At 46.8% G+C, this 25,851-nt stretch overlaps 1 protein-coding gene across 1 annotated transcript; it reads right to left on the minus strand.

The window, feature by feature from the left end:
• Window positions 1-4,789: 4,789 nt before the first annotated feature.
• LOC117051593 (sulfotransferase 2B1-like) lies at window positions 4,790-17,739 on the minus strand. The gene is made up of 7 exons (XM_033158136.1): window positions 17,621-17,739; window positions 16,323-16,468; window positions 13,986-14,194; window positions 12,707-12,833; window positions 11,469-11,563; window positions 9,179-9,359; window positions 4,790-5,000 (listed from the first exon to the last, which is right to left on the minus strand). The coding sequence occupies exons 2-7, from the start codon at window positions 16,450-16,452 to the stop codon at window positions 4,891-4,893; spliced, it is 852 nt and encodes a 283-aa protein (XP_033014027.1). The 5' UTR covers window positions 16,453-16,468; window positions 17,621-17,739; the 3' UTR covers window positions 4,790-4,890.
• Window positions 17,740-25,851: the final 8,112 nt, after the last annotated feature.

Consider the following 25,851-nt stretch of genomic DNA (forward strand, 5'->3'; position numbering starts at 1 on the left):
AGAGAGAGAGAGAGAATGAGAGAGAGAGAGATTATGTCACATCCTTAGGGACATTCAAGTAGCTACTGTTCTAGAGCCAAGCTCTGGGGATAGCTGGGGGCAGGGGAAGGTGAGCGTTCAGGAGGTGGTGACGGACCATCAGTAGATGCTCAAGTGCTACCATCAGGTGTGGTGGGAAAAATCCAAGGAACTCAGTTCTGAGTACATGTCATATCTATCAGGGCTGGGTCAGATACTGGTCAGGAAGAAGAGGAGGAGGAGGAGGAGGAGGAGGAGTTTGGATTTGATATCCTGCTTTATCACTACCCGAAGGAGTCTCAAAGCAGCTAACATTCTCCTTTCCCTTCCTCCCCCACAACAAACACTCTGTGAGGTGAATGGGGCATGGTCCGTTGTCAGTGAAATCAATGCTTTATTCAAGGAAATGGCAAACAACTCAGGAATACGTCAGTCTTTCCCCTATAGAGCTGTTGTCGGGACTGATTGTCCCTTTCTTCCATACTTTCTAAGGTTCCTCCTCTGCTGGATGTTACCCAAGCAGTCTCCAACTGTCTCTATGTATCTCTTGTCTCTTCTCTTCTCTTCCCTCCTCATGATCTTGCGTATTCTTTGAGACCGGGACATAGGAGGAGCTTCTTGCAGCTGGAGAGGGCCATTCCCGTGATTCTTTAGCAGCTCCTTGACCTCCCCCCCCCCGAAACTTCTCTGCTTCACCAGAGAATAGGAAGAGTTCAGGAGGAATTGCTAGGCTATTAATAGGTGTCTGGGTGGTGCCGCCAGGTATGGTGGAAAAAAATCCATTGGACTCAGTTTTGAGTACCCATCATATCAGGCTTTCTAATCTCAGTAAGATCTTGGACACAAAATTGTCACACAATAACCTCCAATCACCTTCACTTCTATGAGGAATAGGCCCCATTCACCTCCTCTAGATCACTGCCACTATGAATCAACTGGAGAAAAATCTGTTTACACTAGAAGGGAGTGTGGCTGGATAGCTCAGCTGGTTGGAGCGTGGTGCTAATAATGCCAAGGTCGCAGGTTCGATCTCCATAAGGGACGGCTGCATATTCCTGCATTGCAGGGGGTTGGACTAGATGATCCCCAGGGTCCCTTCCAACTCTGTGATTCTGTGAGCTACAACTGCCTTAAAAACACACACACACCTCTCCATACACACACATGTATAACTGCTGCTGAGGCTACTCTCACGCTGTTTACCAGAAGTGCAAAGGAGTCTTTCCTTTTCCCTGCTTCTGCCAATAGGAGGCAAGGGGAGGTGAACTTTTGCTCATATATGGAACCCTTGATACTCATGTATTGATTTACAGCATTCCACTTGTTCAATAGCTGAAAACATTTCCAGAACAACTTTATGTAACAGCAGCAAACCAAGAGCAAAGCAAACAGTCCCCACTCACAGCCTTAAAATCTTGAGAGACAATCCAAAAGGGAAGGGGGAAGAAAACCCTTATGCAAAGCTTCAAACATCTGAAACTGATGACCAGATTGCATGGAATCTGTTTGGGAAGAAGAGAAGTGAAATGAAGTGGGTCTCTCAGCAGAGGCATTGCTCTCCCTTCTCTCTCGCAGCTGCAAACAGGTGGAGGACTGCTGATAGCAGACAGTTCAGGGAGGAGAGGAGCAGGGGGAGCAGGTCTCTCAGAAGAGCCAGTGGGTAGACCTGTTGTCCTGTCTTTCTTCATCTGCTACATTTATAGAATATAGCAGTTAATTTAAAACCCATACATGTTCCAACCTGGAAAAGGAAAGAGGGAATCTGGAAAAGGGAGAAGGAAACTGGGGAAGAATTCATCAAGGGGAGAAAAAGGAGGTTGAGATAATATGAAAGAACATAAGCAAACCTTGAATACAAGAAGGAAACAGCAGCAGTCTTTATTATCAAACAGCTACTGGAGCATCCTGTGGGTCTGTTAAAGAAACTTACTAGGAGAGGAAACTTTGCAGAGAGACTGCAGTAATATCAGGAAGCAGGAGGAATGAGGGAAACTTCAGCAGATATATTTTTCTGTCAGCAGAAGATCAACAACTCAGCATAGCTTGTCCTTTCTACATGAACTTTGGATGAAACCACTCCCTACCAGAGAGGGGAGTTTCTGTTCCAGACCATGCATGCCTTTTAAAGACACAGGCCATGCTCAATACATTGAATCTGGAGCTTTCTTTCTTTCCTGGCTCACAGGGCAAGACTTGAACATCCAGTGAGGGGGGTGGTGTTCTTCCCCCTGCCACCTCCTCAGCCAGAGATGGGGAGGAGGTTTAATCTGGCTGAGAAAGGCACTTGCAAAGGAGCATCTAGCAGCCCTCCAGACCAAATCCACTGCTCATCAGCTGTTGTGCAAAGATTAAGCTCTTCTCAGATCTGCTTCCCCAGCGCATTCCCTGCAGAGACTTAGGGGTTGGTGAAACCCCTAGTGGTGCAAAATTATGTACCAGGCTATGGAGTGGGTTACATATACCATATTTTCCCATGTATTGGATGACGTTTTTGTCCTTAAAACCAACATTAAAAAATGGAGGGACATCCAAGTTGCTTCTGCTAGGCTGAGATTGTCAGCTGTGTTACTGGTGTCTGCAACAAGAGCTGGTGTGGATTTGTTGTCGCTGCAGCCTCTGGTGCCGAGGCAACAGCTGATAGGGTAGAGCTCAACAACTCTGGGGGCAATTCTCTGCTTTAAAAAAAAGCTCCACAACTCTGGGCATCTCCCCCCATTTTCTTAAGTTTGAGTCCCCCAAAATAGGGGGCGTCTTATACATGGGGCCGTGTTATACACAGTATGTGTCTGGTGACACGAAGCCACTGTTTTTGTCAGTCCTTCTCACACTACAGGATAAAGGCAATTTGGGGGGTGGGTGCATGATAAAACTCCTTTCCAAGGGCACAAGGGATCCTAGTTATGGCTCTGATTCCCTGCGAGGAACATCCTAGCAAAGCAGACCCCCTCAACCTCCTCACCCAACATCACGTCCTGTAACAGGCCTGGATCACTCTGAAATCCTGGGCTGCCTCAACCTGACTCAGCCCAGATCCCTGCTCCTGCCATCACGGGAATAGGCCTGAATCAGCCTACAATTCAACTTGTGAATAACTTTCCACCACTGGCGGCCTCTTCTCTTCTTTTTCTTCTGGTCTTTGCTCTTCCCACTTTTCTTCACGCAGCATGCCAGCTGAGAATACCTTTTGCCCCAGTCTGTAGCATGTCCACAGTTGTTCATGCATTGCTACCCTTGAGGCTAGATTACTGTAATGTGCTCTTTGTGGGGCTGCCTGTGGGTCTGGTTCAGAAACTCCAACTGTTGCAGAATGCTCCATCCATATTGCTAACGGGAGCTTCTGGTCAAGAACATGTGACACCACTGTTAAAACAGCTGCACTGGCTGCTCATCTGCTATTGAGCCAGGTTCAAGGTTCTTGAATTGATTTACAAAGCCCTGAACAACCTGGTCCAAGGTAGCTGTTTACCAGCTCTATCTGGTACGCAGGCTGAGACCCTATCTGCCCGCAGGGTGTCTGACCAGAGTGGTGCATGCTCTAGTTATCTCTCGCTTCGACTACTACTGCAATGCGCTCTATGTGGGGCTACCTTTGAAGGTGACCCGGAAACTACAACTAATCCAGAATGCGGCAGCTAGACTGGTGACTGGGAGCGGCCGTCAAGACCACATAACACCGGTCTTGAAAGACCTACATTGGCTCCCAGTACGTTTCCGAGCACAGTTAAAAGTGTTGGTGCTGACCTTTAAAGCCCTAAACAGCCTCGGTCCAGTATACCTGAAGGAGCGTCTCCACCCCCATCATTCTGCCCGACACGGAGGTTCAGTGCCGAGGGCCTTCTGGTGGTTCCCTTGCTACGAGAAGCCAAGTTACAGGGAACCAGGCAGAGGGCCTTCTCGGTAGTGGTACCTGCCCTGTGGAACATCCTCCCACCAGATGTCAAAGAGGAAAAAAATACCAGACTTTTAGAAGACATCCTAAGGCAGCCCTGTTTAGGGAAGCTTTTAATGTTTGACAGACTATTGTATATTAATATTTTGTTGGAAGCTGCCCAGAGTGGCTGGAGAAACCCAGCCAGATTGGGGGGGGGTATAAATAATTATAATTATAATTACAGTGGTATATAAATATTTTTATGAATGAAGAGATACATATTCATTTACCCAGTCTCTAACCCAGTGTTTTTCAACCACTGTTCCGTGGCACACTAGTGTGCCGCGAGATGTTGCCTGGTGTGCCGTGGGAAAAATTGAAAAATTCAAGAGAATTACTTTATATATAGTCAATATAGGCACAGAGTTAAATTTTTTAACATTTTCTAATGGTGGTGTGCCTCGTGATTTTTTTCATGAAACAAGTGTGCCTTTGCCCAAAAAAGGTTGAAAAACACTGCTCTAACCTGTTATATAAATTTATTCATTTTGCCCTGCTCTTTAGCATTCAAAGAGGAACTTTTATAAGAGCAGTTCGTGCATTTAAGAAAAGAACACAAATAGGGAAGGCATCTGAGGATGTGCCGTCATATTGGACTGTGCCAGGCATGTTATCATGGAAGAACACAATCATCTTGTTGAAGCTTCGGTGGACATCCTATCTTGAGCAGCGTGAAGAGTCCTTTTTGGCTGACGAGGTTGAAGGCCTTCGTCTGGTCTATGAAGGTGGTGTTCAAGGGCCATCTCGGTCTCAATATTTCTCCTGCAGCTGATGCAGTTAGACCTCCGAGCTCTAAAACCACATTGTGATACAGTAAAAAAAATAACAGCAACTGTACCATTCCTGATCAGGTATCTGTTTATTTAGCAGAAAATAACCATTCCATCTGATACATAAGAATGTGAGGGTGGAGAACAGCAGGAGCAATAATCTGGGATTCTTCAGTCCCATGGGAAGGTCATATTCACATCACACATTTTCTCCCGATAAGTATCGTCAAAACGTTCACTCTGTGCCACTGTCAGGAGGTTCTTCCAGTCTCCTGAGATCCCTGGAATAATATAATATATAATATATGTTAAGAAATACAGTAGGGGGCAGATACAAATGTCAGCTTTTCAATAACCTTGGAAAAAATGGGAAAAAAGAAGAGGGTTATGAATTCAAAATTTGGTACTGGTTGTTATGGTAGTGATATAGAATGGTCGTAAAGAGAGGTAAAACATATGGGTTACACTCATAAATAAGAGTTAGTTATACGGATGGGTTCGACAGGAAGTCAATTGAAGGTGGAACTTGTGTTGATTTCAGTATTTTAGTTTTAAAAAGGGGGGGAATTCAAAAAAAATTCTTTTTTCTTTCTCTTCTTTTTTTTCTTCTTGCTTTTTTTCTTGTTTTTTTTTTCTTTTTCCTTATCTCCTTCAGCTTTACATATACGTCTGGAAAGGACATAAATATGCTGTGCTGGATGTGGATAATCTAAAGTAGCATAGATTTGAATAGATAAGTGTTGATAATAATAACAGATGCTTTCTCTTTATTTTTTGTATACAAAGCCTTTTATTTGTAAATTGATTGTACTTGTTATACTCTTTATTTTTTTGGTTTACGAAACATATAATGTAAAGTTATGTTATGCAATACAATAAAGTCTTTTGTGCTTGGGAAAAAAAATAAAAAAAGAGATCCCTGGAATAACACAAGAGCAAATGCCAACCACAAAGATGTTCACCTGAAATTACTTCAGCTCAAATTACAACTTTTCTTCCTCATGCTCAGGCATGCAGCAGCTCCCTCAGGTGGCTGACATTAGAGGGAAAGCACATGCCCCCTGACTGTTTGCCATGAGCCCCTCCCCAGCCATTCCCACCCTCCTGACTTGGCATTCCAGCAGCACTAATGCATGCATGTTGGTGACTTGGCCCAGCTAGGTGTCTCATCCAGCCACCTTTTCCAACTGCATCACAGAGAGCTCCATGGGAAAGACCACTAACTGAGTAGGCAGGCTCGTACGCCCATGAACTGTGTGCCTGTTGTTCTGCCTCCAATGTAGCGCTGCAGCATTTATTTAAAGTGGAAGCCACTTGCCATCCAAAAAGAGCCCTTAGTAAGAAGTGCTGAGGTGCTGAGCTGCAGTGTCTGGCCCTAAAAGCCTGCTGCAATGGAGGACACTGTTCCTTTGCTACTTAGAAGCAGGGGCGTACCGAACAGCTTCGCTGCCCAGGGCAGCAAAGAAACGGAGGCACCCCTGGGGGCGGGGCATCGCTCCGCAGCGTGCACGCGTCCTGACGTGCGGCGTGACGTCACGGCGCACGTCAGGACGGACTGCACATGCGCGTGCAGTCCTCCATGCAGGTGCTGCTTCTCCCCCTTTAAAGTCGTCGTTGTCTTCTGCTGCTGCTGTTGCTACCACCACCTTCCCTCCCTCACCCTCCCCTTTCTAGTGGAAAGAACTACACACCCCAGGGTGCTTTGCAGGTCTCTCCCTGGTGTTCTGGATGCTGCTCCTGCCGCTGACAAGCGAATGTAATCAGAGAGCTTCGGAGGCAGCCAAGGCAGTGACAGCAGCTCTTAAAGAGCTCGAGCCGAGGATAGCCTCAGCCAGCTTTTTTTTTTCTTCCCTCCCCCTTTCTGCGAGCAAAAGCAAAGCAGCAAAGCAGCAGGAGAGGAGGCGAGAGAAAAGGAGGAGGCAGCGAGCAGGGAGGGAAATCGCCACCAGCAGCAGCTGAGCAGCAGCAGCAAAAAGAGGGGGGGGGAGGGAGAAACAGTCAAGGGTCTGGTTTGTCTTCGTTTCCTTCGCCCCCACTCCCACCCAGCAGCAGTAAAGAGAGAAGGGGGTGGAGAGAGTAGGGAGGGGGGGAGAAAGAAACACAGGGAGCTCGAGAGAGAGAGAGACAGCGCAAATTCTCCCAGCCTTGCATATTTTCCTTCCAACCCTCCTCCTGGCTTTTTCTTTTGTGTGGCGTGTTTGAAAGGAAGGGAAGGATCCAAAGAGATGGAGGAATAAAGAAGGAAAGGAGGAGAGCGAACGAGAGTGGGGAGGGGGGAAGGAGGAGGCGTCATAGAGTCATGTCCACACCCCGGCAGCACTGAGACCTCTCCTCTGGAGGGAAAAAGTCTCTCCCGAAAGGCAGCAGCCACCGCCGAAGCGGGTTGCTCACTCAGCCGGTGCCTGCTCAGCCTCTCCACTCCCCCTTCCTGCTGCTGGGCGGAGCAGCAGAAGGGGGGCGGGCCAGCTAGGCGTCACACTTGTGGCTGGCGTGAAATGGTGCCCCTCCTCGATGGCCCACCCCTCGCCTCCCCTCCACGGCTCTGCCCAGGGCGCCCACCCCAGTGCCGGAAAAAAAGGAAAATAAAAAATAAAGGAAAGCGCGAGCTGGCCAAGAGAAAGATAGAGAGAGAGCAAGCAGAAGCCAGCCGCCGCCACGCGCTAAGTGAGGTTTTGGGATTGGCTGGGACTCAGAATTGCCAATTTGGGTGCGGGGCCCGGAGTGTTACATCCCCCCCAGGGCGGTACCCTGGGCAGATCGCCCCCTCCGCCCCCCTCGCTATGCCCCTGCTTAGAAGTAATATAAAGCTGCAAATCCCGTCAGCAACTGTATGTGGAATGAAGAACTGGAGCCTTCTCCAGCACATCTTGCAGGAAATTGCAATGGGTCCTGCTTGTTCTCTCACACACTTCCAATTATTACAGTGGTACCTTGGTTTACGAGCTTAATCCGTTCCAGAAGTCCATTCTTAAGCCATAGCACTCTTAAACCAAGGCGTGCTTTCCCATAGCAGCGGGGGACTCAGTTTACAAATGGAACACACTCAACAGGAAGTGGAACATGTTCTGCTTCCAAGGCAAAGTTCACAAACCAAAACACCTACTTACGGGTTTGCAGCGTTCTTAATCAAGTTGTTCATAAACTAAGCTGTTCTTAAACCAAGGTACCACTATGTTGTTGTTGTTGTTGTTGTTGTTTCAATTTATATACACCGCCTTTTATCAAAGGATTTCAGGGTGGTGTACAATGTTAAGAACACATTACAGAACATCAATAATAAAAACATAATAAAAAGCATACCGACAGGGGGACAAATGATAAAATAGTTAATAACATTCTTCCACACACACACACACTTTCACAGGCCATAGATTATTTAATAGCCTTAGGCCTGGGTAAAGGGGAATGCTTTTGCCTGGCACCTAAAGAAATGAAACGCTGGTGCCAGGCGAGCCTCTCTGGGCAGAGCATTTCACAGCTAGGGAGCCATCACAGAAAAGAACCATTCTCTTGTGGTCACACTCCGAGCCTCTCTGTGATGGGGGGCATAGGGAAGGGACTTGAGTAGGGCCCTGGGGAGAAAATGCCGCTTCTGGCATGGTCCAATCTTCTTATAGGATTGTACCAACTCAGACGGCACATGACATAAAAGCTTGCCCCACATGCCTCCCTACGGAGCTTTCTCTCATGAAGAGCTGCCAGTCAAGTGGGCACAGCAAGTCAGTCATGTCAATTTGTTCTCTGGGCTGCAGTAAGGCCCATATCCCATGAGCACTTCTCTGCAGAGTGGACCCCAGGACCGAAATATGCAATGGTCCCCCTTTTTCCATTAATTCTGAATGAGGCAGAGAAATGTGTGGGAGTTCAGGGCAACCGCACAGCTATTCCTGCCTCCCATGCATTTTTTCAATAATTAAGCATTATATAAATTTTATGAAGTAAATAATAATCGTGTTCAAAACCATTCAGTTTAGTTACCTTTGCATCAGATGAAGACACTTTGTGGCTTTAGAGAAGGAGAACTCAGAGAAGCATGCATAAAGAGATGGGGAAACCTTTACCTGCTGAATTTCTGCTTGCAAAGGGCACAGAATCTGCCAACTCTAGCATTAAAAACCCTGAGGCAACTGCTGTGTCTAGATAATCTGCTACCCTCAGCCTATTTTCAGGCAGTCCCCAGAATTATCCAGGCCTCAAAATTTTGCAGTCACACCCTTGTTCTCAGAACAATCTCTTGTTTTGATTGGGACACCCATGCAACAAAGCTAGACATAGGTGAGATGTTGCACAGAGAGAACGGTATGCAATCCGGCAAAATGTGCCCATTTTCGGGAATAGTTGTGGATTGGCTTTTTCTGTGAGGCAACAGACATCCACAGAAAACGAAAAGGTTCTTCACCCCTGGCATGCAGCATTATGGCATTATTCCTTGGCACTCCATGGCAACCAATGCTTTTACCTTTCCTCATGAACTTTGCTTTTGTCTGGTCAAAAAATTTCTCTGGTATTAAAGAAAAGTTGGACATCTTGTTGTCCTTCATCTTCTGGAAGGAGGCGTTTTCCACCACAGACTCAATTTGTTGGCTGTTCAGCTCCTTGCCAAGAAAATGACAGATCTTCTGCACACTGCCCCGAAGGTCCTGCAAAAGAGAAAAGCAATTGGCTGTGAATCCTCAAGTGATGTAGAGAGCTTGCCCTTGATCAAGAGACACACAGAGGGGCATGTGATTTGGGCAAGATGGATGCCATGAGGGTGAGGAATAATTCACTGCTATCACTGTGCAGAGCCCATCCTGTCTCCAGCTGCTGCTCAGCCATCACAGCACCCAGAGGGCATCAGAGTCAGCAAGAGACACTGCATTCAAGGCAGAAAAGCAGGTTATTGTCATACTAGGGGGTGTTGAATTTTTCAGCTTTCCATTTCCCAAAAAAAGAGGGCTGCTAAAAAGTTGTAAACATGACTTGAAAATTCAAAACATATGTTGGCTAAATTAATATAAGTATATTTCTGGGGTTTTGCCACGCGTGCATGCGCAGAAACTGTAAACCGCACAGCGTGAGTGCGCAGAAGTGGTCCTCCGGTTGCGAAAACTTCGGGATATGGCCGGACCTCCAGAACGGATCCTGTTCGCAACCGGAGGTACCACTGTATTACCTAAAATTTTCAGAAGATAAAATTCTTTGGTTTTCTGAAAGCAGTTTATGTGCTTCCTCATTTCTATGTGGTCTTACCAAACTAAATGTTGTCCAATCACAAAAATAGTAGATTTGAAATCCTCACATCCAAAAACCTGTTTTTAAGGAACCTTACTGAATAAATTTAGTTTTCACGTCCCTGAAATGAAACAACCTATTGACATACCTGCTCCAATGCGGAAGAAAGGAAAGGCACTCTCTGCATGATATTTGGCTCTCTGCCTTTAAATCCCTTTAAACCCTGAAGGAGCATCTTCACCTCCATTGTTCAGCCCAGACACTGAGATCTAGCACCAAGGGCCTTCTGGAGGTTCCCTCACTGCAAGAAGTCCACTCACCTTTTCCGGTGGGCGGCATTGCAACCAGGCATCCTGACCACTGCAGTGATCTGGCGGGGGCAGAGATTGACAACCCCCTCGTGCCGTCCTGGCTGCGTCACCGGTACTGGGCGGGGCTATGCCCAGGGATGGCCCCGCTGTCCAATCAGTGCCAGTCGGGGGTGTGGCCATGGGAAATTTAATCTGTGGCACAGCCAGGCGGCCCTCCTCTCTTGTCCTTTGCCGGATCTCCCAACCCACCTACCCTCTTTTTATGCTTTGCTATGACATGACCTTGCTATGGACAAATGTCAGCCTCCATATTGTTGGGGCCGGGTAGGATTTTTTTTCACTTAGCAAATTCGCACCAGCCATTTGGTTTTTGCCTACCTTGTAGCGATCGTCACAACTTTGTGAGATTAGGCATTGGGTAAGCCTTTGTTTGGATGGAGGGGAGGTTGTAGCCTCCGCCTGCCTCTCCTCATTAAGGGCATCCTGTTAAAGGGATCCGAGGGTGTGGATTCTGTCTGATGCCCACATGTGAGCTAGGGCCATGCCACGACCCCAACGGGGACCCCTTGGGGTGCCCTTATTTGATGTAAGTCATAGGGCTCCCCCTGTTGGTGGTTTGCCCTTAGGTGGACTCAATGCAGACGGGCAGGAGTTGAGCGTCACCCAATGCCTAAGCCAAACTGCTCACATATGTAAGCAATAAAGTTCTGGCCTATTTGAACCCATAAACCTAAATACTATTGTCCGTGTGTTTATTACCCACTAGGGAACTGCAGGACATGGGGTCTTGGCACACAAGTGAAGCTACAGGGAACCAGGCAGAGGACCTTCTTGGTAGTGGCCCCACCCTGTGGAACACCCTCCCACCAGATATTGAGGAGATGAGTAACTATGTAAACTTTAGAAGACATCTGAAGGCAGCCCTGTATAGGGAAGCTTTTTAATGCTTAATGTTTTATTATGTTTTTATATATGCTGGCAGCTACCCAGAGTGGCTGAGGCAAGCCACCCATTTGAATGGGTACAATATTATTCTTATTCTTGTTCTTATTTTCTTCATAATCCTTGTAGAGGTAGCAAGGAATTTTGCACTTCCTCAGAGTCATCTGACCAACAGTACCAGAATCTTTCCAAACAAAAAATTGGCATCTTCATGCATGAATAATGTCAGAGTTGGTCCCGTAACCAGGTAGTGCATGAACACAGACAAGCTTGGACCTGTACCTGCTGCAGTTCTTCATAGGTGATGAAGAAGATGTTGGCTCTCTCCTTCATCTCCACCCAGCTTTTCACATGGTCAAACCAGGAACCATAACCCACTGGAAGTGCAAAGAGGAAACAATGGTGAAATGTAAAGAGTTGTGCAGGGAAGAAAAAGAAGAAGAGGAGGAGTTTGGATTTGATATCCCGCTTTATCACTACCCGAAGGAGTCTCAAAGCAGCTAACAGTCTCCTTTCCTTTCCTCCCCCACAACAAACACTCTGTGAGGTGAGTGAGGCTGGGAGACTTCAGAGAAGTGTGACTAGCCCAAGGTCACCCAGCAGCTGCATGTGGAGGAGTGGAGACGCAAACCTGGTTCACTAGATTACGAGTCTACCGCTCTTAACCACTACACCACACTGGCTCTCACTGGGAAGGGAGAGAATGCCATTGTAGATGTAGAGGAAACACCAGTCAGCATAGGTGCCAGCTCCTGGGGGCTGAGGGCCCTTTCCAAGGCTAAACATAACCAATTCCCTAAACTGTTCCTCATAAGGTTTGGTTTCCAGACCCTTGATTATGTTGGTCAAGCTCCTCTGCACATGTCCCAGCTTGTCAATATCCTTCTTAAATTGTGGCACCCAGAACTGGACACAGTATTCCAGGTGTGGTCTGACCAAGGCAGAAGAGAGTGGGACTATGACTTCTCTTGATCTGGACACTATACTTCTATTGATGCAGCCTAGAATAGCTAGGTGGGGTTTATTCCCCCCCCCCAAAAAAAGTTGGCCTGTCAGGGACTTAGAACGACTGCATTGTCCCTCAAAAACAAAATAAGTAACAGAAAACATTGACTCTGGCATATGTCCAGTGCCACCTATTGACTGATCTGTGTAGTGACATTATCCACACAGGGGAGAAGTAAAGGTTTGAATGAAGCTTTCTCTGTTAGGTTTTGCTTGTTTTTTGTCTCTGCCACCAGTGAATGTCTGTTATCATCCACAACACTGAATGTGAGGTTCCACTCTATTCTCATGTTGGTGCCAGTCTTACCCATCTGTTAAGGACATTTATTAATTTGCTTAAAAAGAAAATGACTAAAGTAGGACTTTCACCCATTTCTTCCCTTCTCCATGCATCCAATTGCAAATTATACTTCTCTGTCAAGGCCGTTGCATTAGCCAATAAGAGAGCCTTTCTGGTAGTGGACATGGTGCTGGACCACAGCAAAGGAGACTGGCTGATTTGCCTCCTTCCATACCTTCCCCACTCAGGAAACTCTCCATGAACTCTTCCACAGTTCCTACATCCTTGAAATCTTTATGACCTTTGTTGAAGTAGTACATTGAAACCATCACATCTCTGGGGTTACGCAGTGTACAGACTATCTGTAACAGAGACAGGGCCACATTTAGGGAGAGCAGCCACCTCGGCCTTCACATTAGGCAGAGTGTGGCAGCTGACTACTGTCCCATGAAAGGGTAACAAATCGTTATTTGATTTACTGTTGCTAAATGTATCCAGTGTGACATCTACTCAGAGTGGATCCACTGAAAATAATGGGCATAACTAACATAGGACCATTAATTTCAAATGGTCTACTCCAGGCATGTCCAACAGGTAGATCGTGATCTACCGGTAGATCACTGGACATCTGCAGTAGATCACTGGCTCCCCCCAAGAAGCTCAACATTTTAGCCCTGCAACCCCCCCCCCAAAAAAAAAAAAACCCGGTGCGTTCCTCCTCCTTAAAAATATACCCCCCCAAAAGGGGGTAGTCTCTTGAAAATTCTCCAAAACATCTTTAAGGACAATGATTTGGGTGACATAACCCCCCCCTCCTTTGGGACACAATGAAAGCGGTCACCAGAGGAGCCTGCATAAAGGAGAGGGCACCCCTTAAAAAACAAACCTCCTCAAAACTTGGTAAATTAGAACAAGACATTATGACCCTCTCATCACACTACAAACAAACAGAAGCAAAAAAAAACACCCCATCTTAAATTCATAGAACAAAAAAGAAGGGGAATTGACTGTCTAGAAATCAATGATAAAACAACGATTTTACGAATATGGAGGGAAGAACTCCTGACTATTAGCAAACAGATGCAGGAACAAAATCTCTCAAAACTAGAATACACTGTGTCACTGAAAACTGTAATGACCTTACTAGAAAAGCTAACCAATAAACTGAAACTGTCACAAGGACCAATAGAAGAGGACACGCCTCACCCCAGTATGGCTCCCCTTTGTCACATACACAGCCCAAGAAGACAACAACAAGTTTCCACCAACAGCATACTCTTGTTTACCTGACCCAACAAGCCCCCCCACACACACACACACACAAATGCAGATAAGGCCTCCAGTGAGGACCTGGGCTGATCATGCATGTGGACTATGACCAATTCAAGTTCTCCCGCAATCGGGCAATTTCCAATATGCTATAGTACAAAATATGGCGTCCTCCTGTAAACAGGCTGTGTCAAGTGTTCCAGAATCCAAAGACAAGCTTGATGTGTCCGTTGTTCCTCTCTTACCTTGGCCTTGGAGTGGAGGAAGGACTTGGGGAAAAGCTGGAATGGCAGGTGAGTAGCCAGGAGTCTGGGGGGAGGATATTTCAAGGCAACCTGCAGGTAGTTATCAATTTCGATCCAGGGTGACCTGTCCCACAGTGGTACATTCTGAACCCATGAGGGGTCTCCGTGACTCCGGATTAAGCTCAAGATCTCCACCATCCAATGGGTACCTAGGAGGAAATCCACCAGGCACAGTCTTCTTCTGTAAAACCACTTGTGCATTAATGTCTGGCCCTTGTGAAATCAATTAGACAATCATAAGAAATGGAATGGATCTTTGTCCACAGCTAGATACTTAGCACCTTCCTGTGGGACAAGATTCTCAAAATTCAGGAATGGTATAACCAGTGGCGTAGCAAGGTGGGGGCGTTATGTGCTTGCCGCCCCCGTTTCCACCCTGGAGGGGGCGACACTCTGGGCACGCCCCCCCGCGACACCCAAGCTGAGCCCCGCCACCCGGCACCCCGTCCGTGCTGCTGCTCAGGCCCGGCAGCCTTGCGAGTTGCCACACGGCCGGACTGCGCATGTGCAGCAGCCCAGGCGGACTGTGCATGTCCGCACTTGCACAGTCCATCCGGGCTGCTGGATGCGAGCGACAGGCAGCCCGTCCGTGCGGCGGCGGCGGCGGCTCGCGTGGCAACTCGCAAGGTTGCCAGGCACAAGCAGCAGCACGGACAGGCTGCCGCAGCTCATCCATGCAGCAGCTGCTCGCGCCCGGCAGCCCAGATGGACTTTGCTCCATAGCGCATGTGTCATGACGTCACAACACATGTGCGACACAGAGTGGCACCCCACCCCTGGGGGGTGCCCCCATGTTTGCCGGTCTGGGCGGCCAAGCGGCTCACTACGCCACTGGGTATAATATGCTGAAGTTGATGATATTATTTTTGCTGAGTGTGGTGGAAATGAGAAAAGAAGAGTAGCCTGCTGGATCAGGCCAATAGCCCATCGAGTCTGGCATCCTGTTTCTCCCAGATGCCAGTGGGAAACCAGGGAGCAGAACATGAGCACAAGAGCCCTCTCCCCTCCTGTGGTTTCCAGCCAGGAGTCCAAACAACTTTGTCCTAAGAATGACTGTGCGAAGAGAAGGTGGGTGATATTCTGGAAGGCGGGTGCTGATTTAAGTTGGTTGTGGAAACAGATGCCCAGATAACTGTGAGAAAGAGGGGTGGGCACAAGGTAGACTGTGATCCGTTTCCAGACTACCGGCCATTGTCAATGGAACTATGTGATGTTTTCTGAAAAACCCACAAATAATTTTGGACAATTTTAAAAAGTATATTTCTATTAAGTAAGTTTGAACATTCCAGTTCCCTTTGATATGGATCTCTTCTGCCTTTATTAAGGTATCCCAAGAATGCAGTTTGTCATGGTGACCTCCATTTTCGTAGGCAGCTACCTAGGAATCAGGGCTGTTTTAAAGGAAAATTTATAACTGCGATTTTTGTGTACAAATCATGAGCTGCTACAACACACCTGTCCTTTTTGCACAAGTGTGCACACATCATCATCATCATCATTTTATTATTTATACCCCATCCATCTGGCTGAGTTTCCCCAACCACTCTGGGCAGCTTTATCTAAAACCATAATGAAAACAAGCATTAAAAACCTTCCAATACAGGGCTACTTTCAGGTGTCTTCTAAAAGTTGTGTAGTTATTTATCTCCTTGACATCTGGTGGGAGGGTGTTCCACAGGGTGGGTACTACTGCCAAGAAGGCCCTCTGCCTGGTTCCCTGTAACGCTTCTCACAGTGAGGGAACCGTCAGAAGGCCCTCGGAGCTTGACCTCGGTGTCCGGGCTGAACGATGGGGGTGGAGAGACGCTCCTTCATGTTTTGTTTAGTTGCTTAGAGTTGCATTCCATTGCATTTAGATGCCTGCACAGAGTGGGGGGAAACCCTCAGAACTGAAAATTTGACATCTAGAGTGAAGAGGCATCTACCTACATATCTCTCTGAGCTTAATGTGTGGCTGACTCTCACTGCAGTGATAAATCTGGCTGGAAAATTTCTCTCTTTGAAGCTCAAGTTCAATTATCTTTTGCAGTGAAATTTCCAGGCACTAATGTGCCATGTATAGTTCTGTATTTTTATTAACCCACCCACCCCCCATTCTTTTCTTAATCTGTGATAACTTGGAGCATCACAGTTGTAAAGTATCAAAAGAGCATTGGGGGTGGGGATATTCTTTGTGAGCTTCATATTTAAAGTTAGTGACGTAATAAATATCATCCAAAGTGGAACCTCACTAAGCCCACTAAATCCATAGTCTATTTATTTAATTGCATCACTGACCCGACTTGGGATAGGATACGATCACAGTATCATCATCCAGGAGTTGGAATTCGTTTTCTACATAGCTGAGTGTTTCCACTGAGTGGACCAGGGGAGTAAAAAGGATTTCCTTGTATTTGAAAAAAGCCATCGATGACACTGAAAAACTGAAGATGAGAGAAAGAGAGTTATAATGCCACATCCTTAGTAATTTTCAGGTAGCAACTGTTTTAGAGCCCAACTCTGGGGGTAGCTGGGAAGCAGGAGGAAGGGAAGAGTTCAGGAGGTGGCAATGGGTCAAGAATGGATGTTGAAGTGGTGCCACCAGCCTGGGTGGGGGGAAAATCCAAGGAACTCAGTTCTCAATACATATCATATTAGCCTTTCAAATCTCAATATGATCATGGGCACAAATTAGATGCACAATTAACTCAGATCACCATCACCTCCATTGGGAAATAGATCAGGCATGTCCAACTGGTCAATTGCAATCTACTGGTCGATCAATTTTTGGCTCCCCCAAAGAAGCTCAGCTCAGCTAGTTTGGCTCCCCCCCAAAATGCTCAACGTTGGCTCCCCAAAAAAGCTCATCAACAACTTTGGGTCTTCCTCCAAATTTCGTCAATCCAATGGGTAGATCACTGCCAGTTTTTTTATAGTGGAAGTAGATTGCAGTCTCTTGGGAATTGGACATGCCTGCCTTAGATTACTATGCATCAACTGAAGGACAATCATAAAATCATAGAATCATAGAGTTGGAAGAGACCACAATGGCCATCCAGTCCAACCCCCTGCCAAGCAGGAAACACCATCAAAGCATTCCTGACAGATGGCTGTCAAGCCTCCGCTTAAAGACCTCCAAAGAAGGAGACTTTAAACAAAGAAGAGAATGCAGCACCATAGTCACACCTGCCTAAAGCAAGGCACACACTGCTCCATACACACACATGCATAACTGCTTGTGAACCTAGTCGCACACTGTGGCTTTGGAATTAGAATTTAGAAGACTATTACCCTACATGCAAAGACATACATTAATTTTTTGTCTAGATACAACACGGCAGGCTTTGAATTTGCATCAGGACCTCCAAATAAGAAGTTCAAAAAATGGGGCTTTTATACACTAGAGGGCACACGTTTGGTTCTTTGGGGCATCCACAATCTCCCACCCTTATAGACCCCAAAGATTCACTGCCACCACCTACCATTTAATTCAACCTGTATTTAAATGCATGCAAGTTAAAACAATTAAAATTAATTAAAGCAGTTAAAAGCTTTAGATAGCTGGGGCCATGATAACAACACCGAAATCAGCATACCCCAACCCAAAGGTCTGTTCAGCCAGCTCAGCTTCCAAAGCTACAGTCAGTCAGTCAGTCAGTCAGTCAGGACCCACAGGCCAGATGGTATTCAAGGCACTAAGCAGCCTCTGTCTTTTCTAGCTTTCATCAGTCAGGCCCCCACCCTCCTAGGCGAGGGGGAAGAAGCCTGACTGCTAGGCAGGTTCCACAAGTTTCACAATATGCACTCTTTACCCTAGGGAACGCATTTTTGTCCACATTGCTTGGATGCACAACTGCGTTGCAAAATTCAGGAAAGTGCCTGTTTGTGAAAAGTGTGAATTTGGTAGGCCCACCTTTAAATCAGAAAAGGATTTGATTTTTCACCCCTCCCTGCTGCTAATTGGAGCCATCAATGCATGATGTATCTGATCGAGGAGACTTTGGATAAATCTGTTGGGACTGAACAGCATGCTACTTTAATAACCTGCTTTATGCAATATTTTGCTTTTGCAAATTTCAGACAGAGAGGGTGGGTAGAGGAGTTTCATCCTTCCCAGACGCCTGCTGTGGTCCTGATCATGACCCAGAACCGGCTTTTTGCATGAGGAGTAGTTCTGATTAGACCACAGATGTTCTGAGACAACACCATGGTTGTCATGGAGGCCATGAAGTCCCCAGCTGCTCCATTTGAGGAAGCCTTGGCATCAATATTGAAGTCCCACAACGTTATCCCGTGAAAGGATTCACCACATCCAAGACTGCCTGCCTACCAGCTGGAAAGGAAGGTCCTCGTGTGCTGAAGCTCTCTTATTAATTTTTTTCCTTTCTGGATTTCCTTGCTTTTACTTTGGATTGAATTGGATTTGTTTGGCTGCAACTCATTTTTCTATGTTTTCTTTATCTTGGAGTGCCTCTCAATGACAGTTTCCCAAACTCCCACTCTAGGTGTCCCTTTCTTCTTTCCCCCTCCATTTTATCAGGCCACTACCCTAAAGGGCCGGGCTCTTGGGGAACTTTAACCTGTTACAACCTCCAAAACAGCCCTTTAATCCTCACCTTTCCCCAACCAAGCTAGGGAGGAAAGCTTCTCCCTTTGTTGCACAAACTAGATCACCACCCTATAGCAGCTGTGCACAGTAGCACATCAGCAGTAAGAGACTTGGCATGTCTTCCTTAACTAAAAAAGTCACCTTTTTACTGAAATTGCTCCACTGCAGCCCTGTGCTTTGCAGGTAAGCCCAGCAAGGACTTTGTCATGTGACATTGCAGACTAGTGAGAGTGAAGAGTCATCCCTGGCTTGTTTTATTTTATCATATTTTATTTTATTTTGTATTTTGTATTGTCCTTGCCAGAAGGCTGAATGTGGAGCGGGGAACATATAGCATCCCCTGTAGCCAATTGGTTGTTCGCACGTCCATTCCCTGCACTTCTTGTGAATGGAAGTGAGACACGAATCTGTTTATGTGAGTGTTCACTGGGGTGACAAACAGATCCATGACTGGTTCTCTGAAGTCTTCCACTATTTTTTGGAAGTCAGGGAGGGAGGACTTGCCATTCCACCTCTGAGATGGTTTGCCGGCTGAGCCAATCTGCCTCCTCGTTTTCCACCCTGGCGACATGTTCAGATTTGATTGACAGACTGTTCTTCTCTGCCCACTTGAAGAGTTGTTTTTCTGTTGTTTGTTTTGTTTTGTTCTGGTGGGATCTCTACACTGATGCTTTCAAGAGCCTCTGGGGAACAGCAGGATGGATGGGGTATTAGCAACCAGGGCTCGTCCAAGACATTTTGGCGCCTGAAATGAATTAAAAAATTGTCCCGCCGACAAACGCCACTGCATAAACTGTCCTGCTGATGTATGCAGTGCCTCTCTCATACGATATACTGTACTCACCAGTGTGGGAAAGCGGAAACAGCTGGAGATGCAGTGGCTGCAGCTGCAACAACCACAGCAGCTGTGGAGGCCACATTTGCTGTCCCCCATAGCTCCTGGGGGGAGGGCACATGACATCACCTCATGGATGAACCGGCCCTGCTAGCTACATCTCTATTCTGTATCTCTGGCTCTACACTCACAAGCAGTCTCTGACCTGCAATGGTGCTTCACCAAGTCCTCTGGTGGGCACAGCTGCGCTGGCATAGATCCACCCAATCCATCCCTTTTGTGCCATCCCAGGCAGGCAGGCTGGCCTTTTAACCCTCCCTTCTCCAGCACCAGTGAAAAGCAGGTGACCTATAGCCCTGGTGGGGCCTAGTTATTGGTGGTTCAGTGGTAGAATTCTCGCCTGCCAATGCTGTCTTTTAAAGACAGCTGTTTCTACAAGGGGGCAGGGACCTGGTGTTAGTCTGTACGTCTTCTCAGCTAGCTGTGAGCCTCACAAAACTTTTCTCCATCATCTATCCGCCCAGCTCCTGCCATCGGCAAACAGATTATTGGTATCCCATACAGAGCTGTAGCTAGGTGATCTTGTGCCCCTGGCGGAGCCGTCCAGATTGCACCCCTTATCCATGGAAAAATTAGCTCTTCTTTCCGCCTCTCCTCCAACCCCCCACCCACCCACTCATTCAATTCACCCTCCATTTAAAACCTTTTCTTATGAGACAATAACCAATATTTTTATTTATAGACATATTTATGGACATATTTTAAAGCTGATTTTGCACCCTCCCTCTTGCGTGCGCCCCTGGCAGGGGCCCACCTCATCACCTCCTAGCTACAGGCCTGATCCCATGCAATGCTATTCAATTGTGATTTGTTTTCTGGTGCAGAATGGGGACCTCTCTCCCTCCCGCTAACCCAGAAATAGTACCTCAGGTTAAGAACTTTGCTTCAGGATGAGAACAGAAATCGCACAGCAGCAGCAGGGCAGCAGCAGGAGGCCCCATTAGCTAAAGTGGTACCTCAGGTTAAGAACAGTTTCAGGTTAAGAACGGACCTCCAGAACAAATTAAGTTCTTATCCCGAGGTACCACTGTAAAAGCTCCCCCACACACTGTGAATTAACACTTGCTGCCCATCCTTCCTTGCAGGATACTAGAGCAGCATTGAATTTTGCAGGTATTTAAAATGGTGTATTTTGCTGGGGGGAGGGGACAGTGGCCCTCATTCTGCACTCCCAAAGTAGCTCACAACAAGGGACACGATGCTGATGTGCAAGTCAGGAGGCTCCTTGTTTGGGCCTTGGAGGGAGATTCTAAAATGTCTGCAAGATAATCCAAGAGCCATCTATAATCAAAACAGGTTTTATTAACTATAATTGTCATAATTACACAAATATATACAAGCTAAGAGAACTGATCCATGGTCCCAAAGGACAGAGGAGACCCAACATAGTTATCTATTTACAGTGTCAGAAGACATAATAGAGGACCTGTTCTGGGATACTTCCTGGCCCCAGATGAATTATTACTGTATGTAGGCAACTCTGTGAAGGATAAGGCCAGAATGGCTGTGCTCTACCTCCACTGCTGAAGACAGCAGCATGCCTCCGAATAACAGCTACTGAGAATCACAAGTGTGGGGAGCGCCATTGCCCTCAGGCCTTGCACATGGGCTTCCCACAGGCAGCTGTGTGGCCACCGTGAGAGAAAAAATGCTGGATAAGATTGGCCCTTGACCTGAGCCAACAGGGCTTCTTCATATGCTCCAGTGGCGCAATGGGTTAGTGCATCTGGCTGTCAACCAGAAGGTTGGAGGTTCAAGCCCACCCAGAGATGGCTGTGAGCAGGATTCCTGCATTGCAGGGAGTTGAATTAGGTGTTACTCGGGGTCCCTTCCAACTCTGCATTGCTTTGAATCTATGATAGGCGAACCACATATTTTTATTTCAGCTTCTTCTTTTTTGGTCACGGCATCAAATGTATCCGATCAGCCCAGCCAGTAACTTACAAATTACCACCAAATCAATAAGTATGAGTGTGTGCATGGCTATGCTAAAGATGTACAGTTGCTTTAGGACAGCTGGGTGCTTGGACATTTATCGGAATGTCAAGAAAGTGAGAAGTTACCCTTTGATTCTAACAGCGTTCCTCAAGCTGGTGCTCTGCAGATGCACTGGACTAGACTACAACTCCCATCAGCCACCAGGGCCATTGGGTCAGGCATGGTGGGAAATGTAGTCCAAAGCTTATGGAGGTTATCAGGTTTGGGAAGGCTGGTGTATCCCCTGTGTGCAGACCCAAAATAATCCTTAATGGAACTTCTAATACGAAACTGAAGCAGTTTCTGATTCTTAATTTCCCAGTGCATACAATGGATTTTTTATCATGGGGATGCAGAGATAGAGTAGACCCTTTCTGTATGTAGACAATAACAGATTATTAATACCAGAAGATTAATATCTGTGCTAGGCTTTTTTCTAAGTCTACAATGTGCATGCGATGGAGGCAAACCGTCATATTCAACATTGTTGGTGGCTATTTTCACCTGTGGACAATACTAGAGTGGGGGCAGCAACAGATCCTCAACATAAGATACCAACATAACTCTTAAGTCTGTACTGGGGGGCTAAAGGTATCCTAATAAAGCCCTCCCCAAAATGTACTCAATTTTGTTAAAAGGACAGGTGGAAAATGCACAGAACAGCTGGTCAATCCGTCCTGATGTCTTCCCACCCAGAAGGGAAAAGGGAGACTGGCGGAGGGTATCCAACCCTCAGTAATATCCTCCCTGGACTCCAAATGAGGCCTTTTGGGTCAGATATTGATATTTTGCCCTCATACAAAATGTGGGCCCGCTTTCTACTCGTCCTTTAAATGCTTGCAAACTTCAGGTAAGTGAAGTACGGTAAACTCTTTTACTCAGGCCCATGTCTGAGGCCTGGGGCGGAAGTCTTATTAGAATCAAGTCATAAACTCAAACAAAAAAGCAGCTGGTCCATGGCAGGGGGAGGGGGGTGGCGCTGGCTGGCTCAGCCCTCCAAGACCCAGCGCAAAAGAACCAGACTCCCTCTGCATGGGCCTGCTTCTACAGTGGTACCTCGACTTACGAATTTATTTTTTTTTTTTTTATAAGAGTTTATTGACATTTTTACTTATAACAACATACAACCTTAACCACACCTACATTTATACACATACAAAACAAATACAATTACACATCTAATACAAAAATTGCCATGATTTTTCTTCTTAATTAGACATCTCAAAAAAAAAATTTCTTTTTCCAATCTTGACAGTTGACTTCCCCTGCCTTTTCACCTTCGAGTTTATATCCATAATCTACTTTTTAACCATATAAAGTAAAACATTCATCTTAATCTTCATCTTAATTTTAATCGTCTTAATCTATAAACTTAAACCACTTAAATTGACTTTATTTATACTACATCCTCATAAATCCTCACAAATCATCCTCATCAAATCTATCTCTTCTATCCTTTGAACTGCTGCTAATAACATAAAAACTTGAAATATCTCTTTTCATGTTCAAACAAATAATAAAACAAACTATTGTTGACAGTGTTCACCCTCCGATTTCAAAGTACCATAACAGATTGCTTTAGATTTTACTTAATACTTCACCCCACACCCCCTCTGTCCATTCTTCTTCTCCTGATGGCATCAGCACTGAACTTCCATGCAACTTCCCTCTCCCAACGTCCACAGATCCAGGCACAGTCCAAAGCTCTCCTTGCCACGAGCTCCGAGGTATCCAACTCTCCCTCTCTCAGCTTCTCCGGTTCTTTGTAGCATTCCTTTTCTTCTTGTAAATACCTTAATTCTCTGTCCCTGGCCCCCGAGCTCACACCTCGGGGACTGGATATAACAAATCTTGACATCGCCTTGGGGCTGCCACCCCCAACAAGCGAATTTCTTCTCCGAAGTAGCTCATTCATTTCTTCCCATCTTTCCATCCATCCTCTCAGCTCTTTGACAAGATTTTCTTCCAAAGTGTCAAAAGTTTTGTAAGCCTCCTCTGTGGGCAGTTGGTTCCATTTCAGACCCCCACACAAGACTTTGACTTTTCTGTAAAGTAGTTCCACCTTCAAGGCAGTGAGCCTTTGTTCATCTGTTAGTCCAGAGTTCAATACCAGTTCAAGGACGAAACCCAGCATACTGGCAGAGGAGGAGGAAGTGGGTATCATATTTCTTCTCCTGTCTCTTTGTTCGTCGCCATTTTCCTAAGCTGGAGCGCAAGCACTGCAACTTTAAATAGAGATATTTTCCGCTAGTTAGCTTCCCAAGAAAAAAGTTTGCCAGTCTCATGTATCGATTTTAGATACTTTATAACCAGTTCTGTGGCAGCAATCCCTCAGATTGGTTAAATTCTTAGGCTCGAAGGGAGGGAGGCAGGCTGCCTTTCTCCTTCCCCCGGATCGTTCCAAAAACACGATTTCTACCAAGATTATTTACTCACGACCACCGGGTTCCTTTAGCTCCATTCTTCACAGGTAGAACTTAGACGCTCACCGCGGGCTTTGCCGCCGCGTTTGCATCCCGGTTGGGGCATATCCCCGTAAGCCCGGCTCCGTTGTCCCTTCACCCCCACTCCCCCTTTACAGGGGGGCAGGGGAAGGGTTCGGAGCCTCCGCGGGCGCAGCCGGGGAGCCCAGGGTGCGGGACGCTCTTCCCGCACCCCAACCGGAGCCGCGCGCTGCGGTAGCGCGGCTCCTAACCCCCGGGATGGACAAGGCGCTTCAGACCCGAAGCAGCCTTCGACCACCCGGCGATGGCGTCGCCGCCGGAAGTCCTCGACTTACGAATTTAATCTATTCCGAATGCACATTCGTAGGTCGAAGAATTCGTAAGTCGAAAAAAGCGATTTCCCCATTGAATGCATTGGAAATGAAAAATTCGAAAACCGCATCTAAAATTCGTAAGTCGAGTAAACCCCATCTAAAACCGCCAACGGATGTCCTTCGGATGTTGAAAAATTCGTAGGCGTGCGGGCACTTTTTTCATTCGTAAGTCGAAAAATTCGTATGTCAAGTAATTCGTAAGTCGAGGTACCACTGTATTGTGTTCCGAATCTGCCCTTAGCAAACTGCAGTAAGGGAGTATCCCCTCCTCAAGACTTCCTGTTGTCGGTTCAACTGTTTCACCCTCTAGATCTGAGCCCCCTGTGGTTAGTTCTGTTATTCATGGTATAACACAACACATACCCTCTCCAAGTCTGTCTTACGACATTTGCTCTTTAAAACCCCTGAACAATTTTTTTAAAAAATGTACGAAAATGATGGTGGTATCACTTGCACAACCAATCTCATCTTAGGGTGCAACCTACCATTTGGAGACCAATGACAAAAAGAAATCTGTGCAAAATCACCTGAGAACCAAGGTCCCTAGAACAAGGCTTGGGGCATACCCTTCAACATTCCTCAGATGAAAACCGGGGCATTTTCAGCTGAGGAATGCAAGGTGTTTCTGGAGGGGAGTGGGAGGAGGGGTTGAAATATGCATGTGTGTATTCTGTACATGCTCAGAGGCAGTGCTGCCACCTCACAAGTTACTGGGCAGGACCCTAGCCCTGGGCACCAAGCCCTCCATTTCTTTTCCCACCAACCTCTTCCCCACCCTGCTAGCAGCTCAAGACTCTTCCCTACCACTGCTGGCTCCAATCTGGACCACAGCCCTTTTAAGCCCATGCTCTGCCTCTCTGCCTCTGTGTGTGTGTCCCAGCTTCCAGCAGCATCCTGGGAAATGACATCATCAAGCCACACTACCAAGTTCATAGCCGGCCGCCATGTTCCAAAGGGCAGGAAGGCAGGATCCACTGCTGGGGCTGAACTAGGAGGGGGAGACAAAGACTTGAAATCAGGACGCCCCGGTTTCAAGTCAGAAACCGTGATGGCTTCACCCATCCTGAGTGTATGCTGGGGTAGTGTGAGAAGTTGCTGTGGGGGCTCCCTTTAAATGCAGCTTCTGCCCTTGTTCACAGCTCAGGAAAACTTCAAGGATTGGGCCTTTGCTTTTGAAATTCTTGACCTGCCAGAATTCAATACTTTAAAGTGATAGGGTCTCACGTTCGTGTGATCTGAGTAATGAGCCACACCAAAGCAACCACAGATTAGCCAGTTGCAGGTGTCCTGGGAAGCAAGGCCAACCCTCATTCCTAGATGGGCCATTAAAGAATCAGAAACGCCCCTTTGATAGGCTGGCAAAGCAAAGGGATCATATTGGCAGGGTGAGAGATGTTTAAAGGGCCAGCGAGGAGCTGTGACTGCACAGTGTAGAAGGGTTCCCCTGCCGTATTCCTCTAGGCTATGCCAGAGCACACAGTCGGGTGTGACAATGTTTGTTCCCTGTAAAATGTCATTCCCCCACCCC

This window comes from Lacerta agilis, chromosome 8 (genome assembly GCF_009819535.1).
Source record: "Lacerta agilis isolate rLacAgi1 chromosome 8, rLacAgi1.pri, whole genome shotgun sequence".
NCBI lineage: Eukaryota > Metazoa > Chordata > Lepidosauria > Squamata > Lacertidae > Lacerta > Lacerta agilis.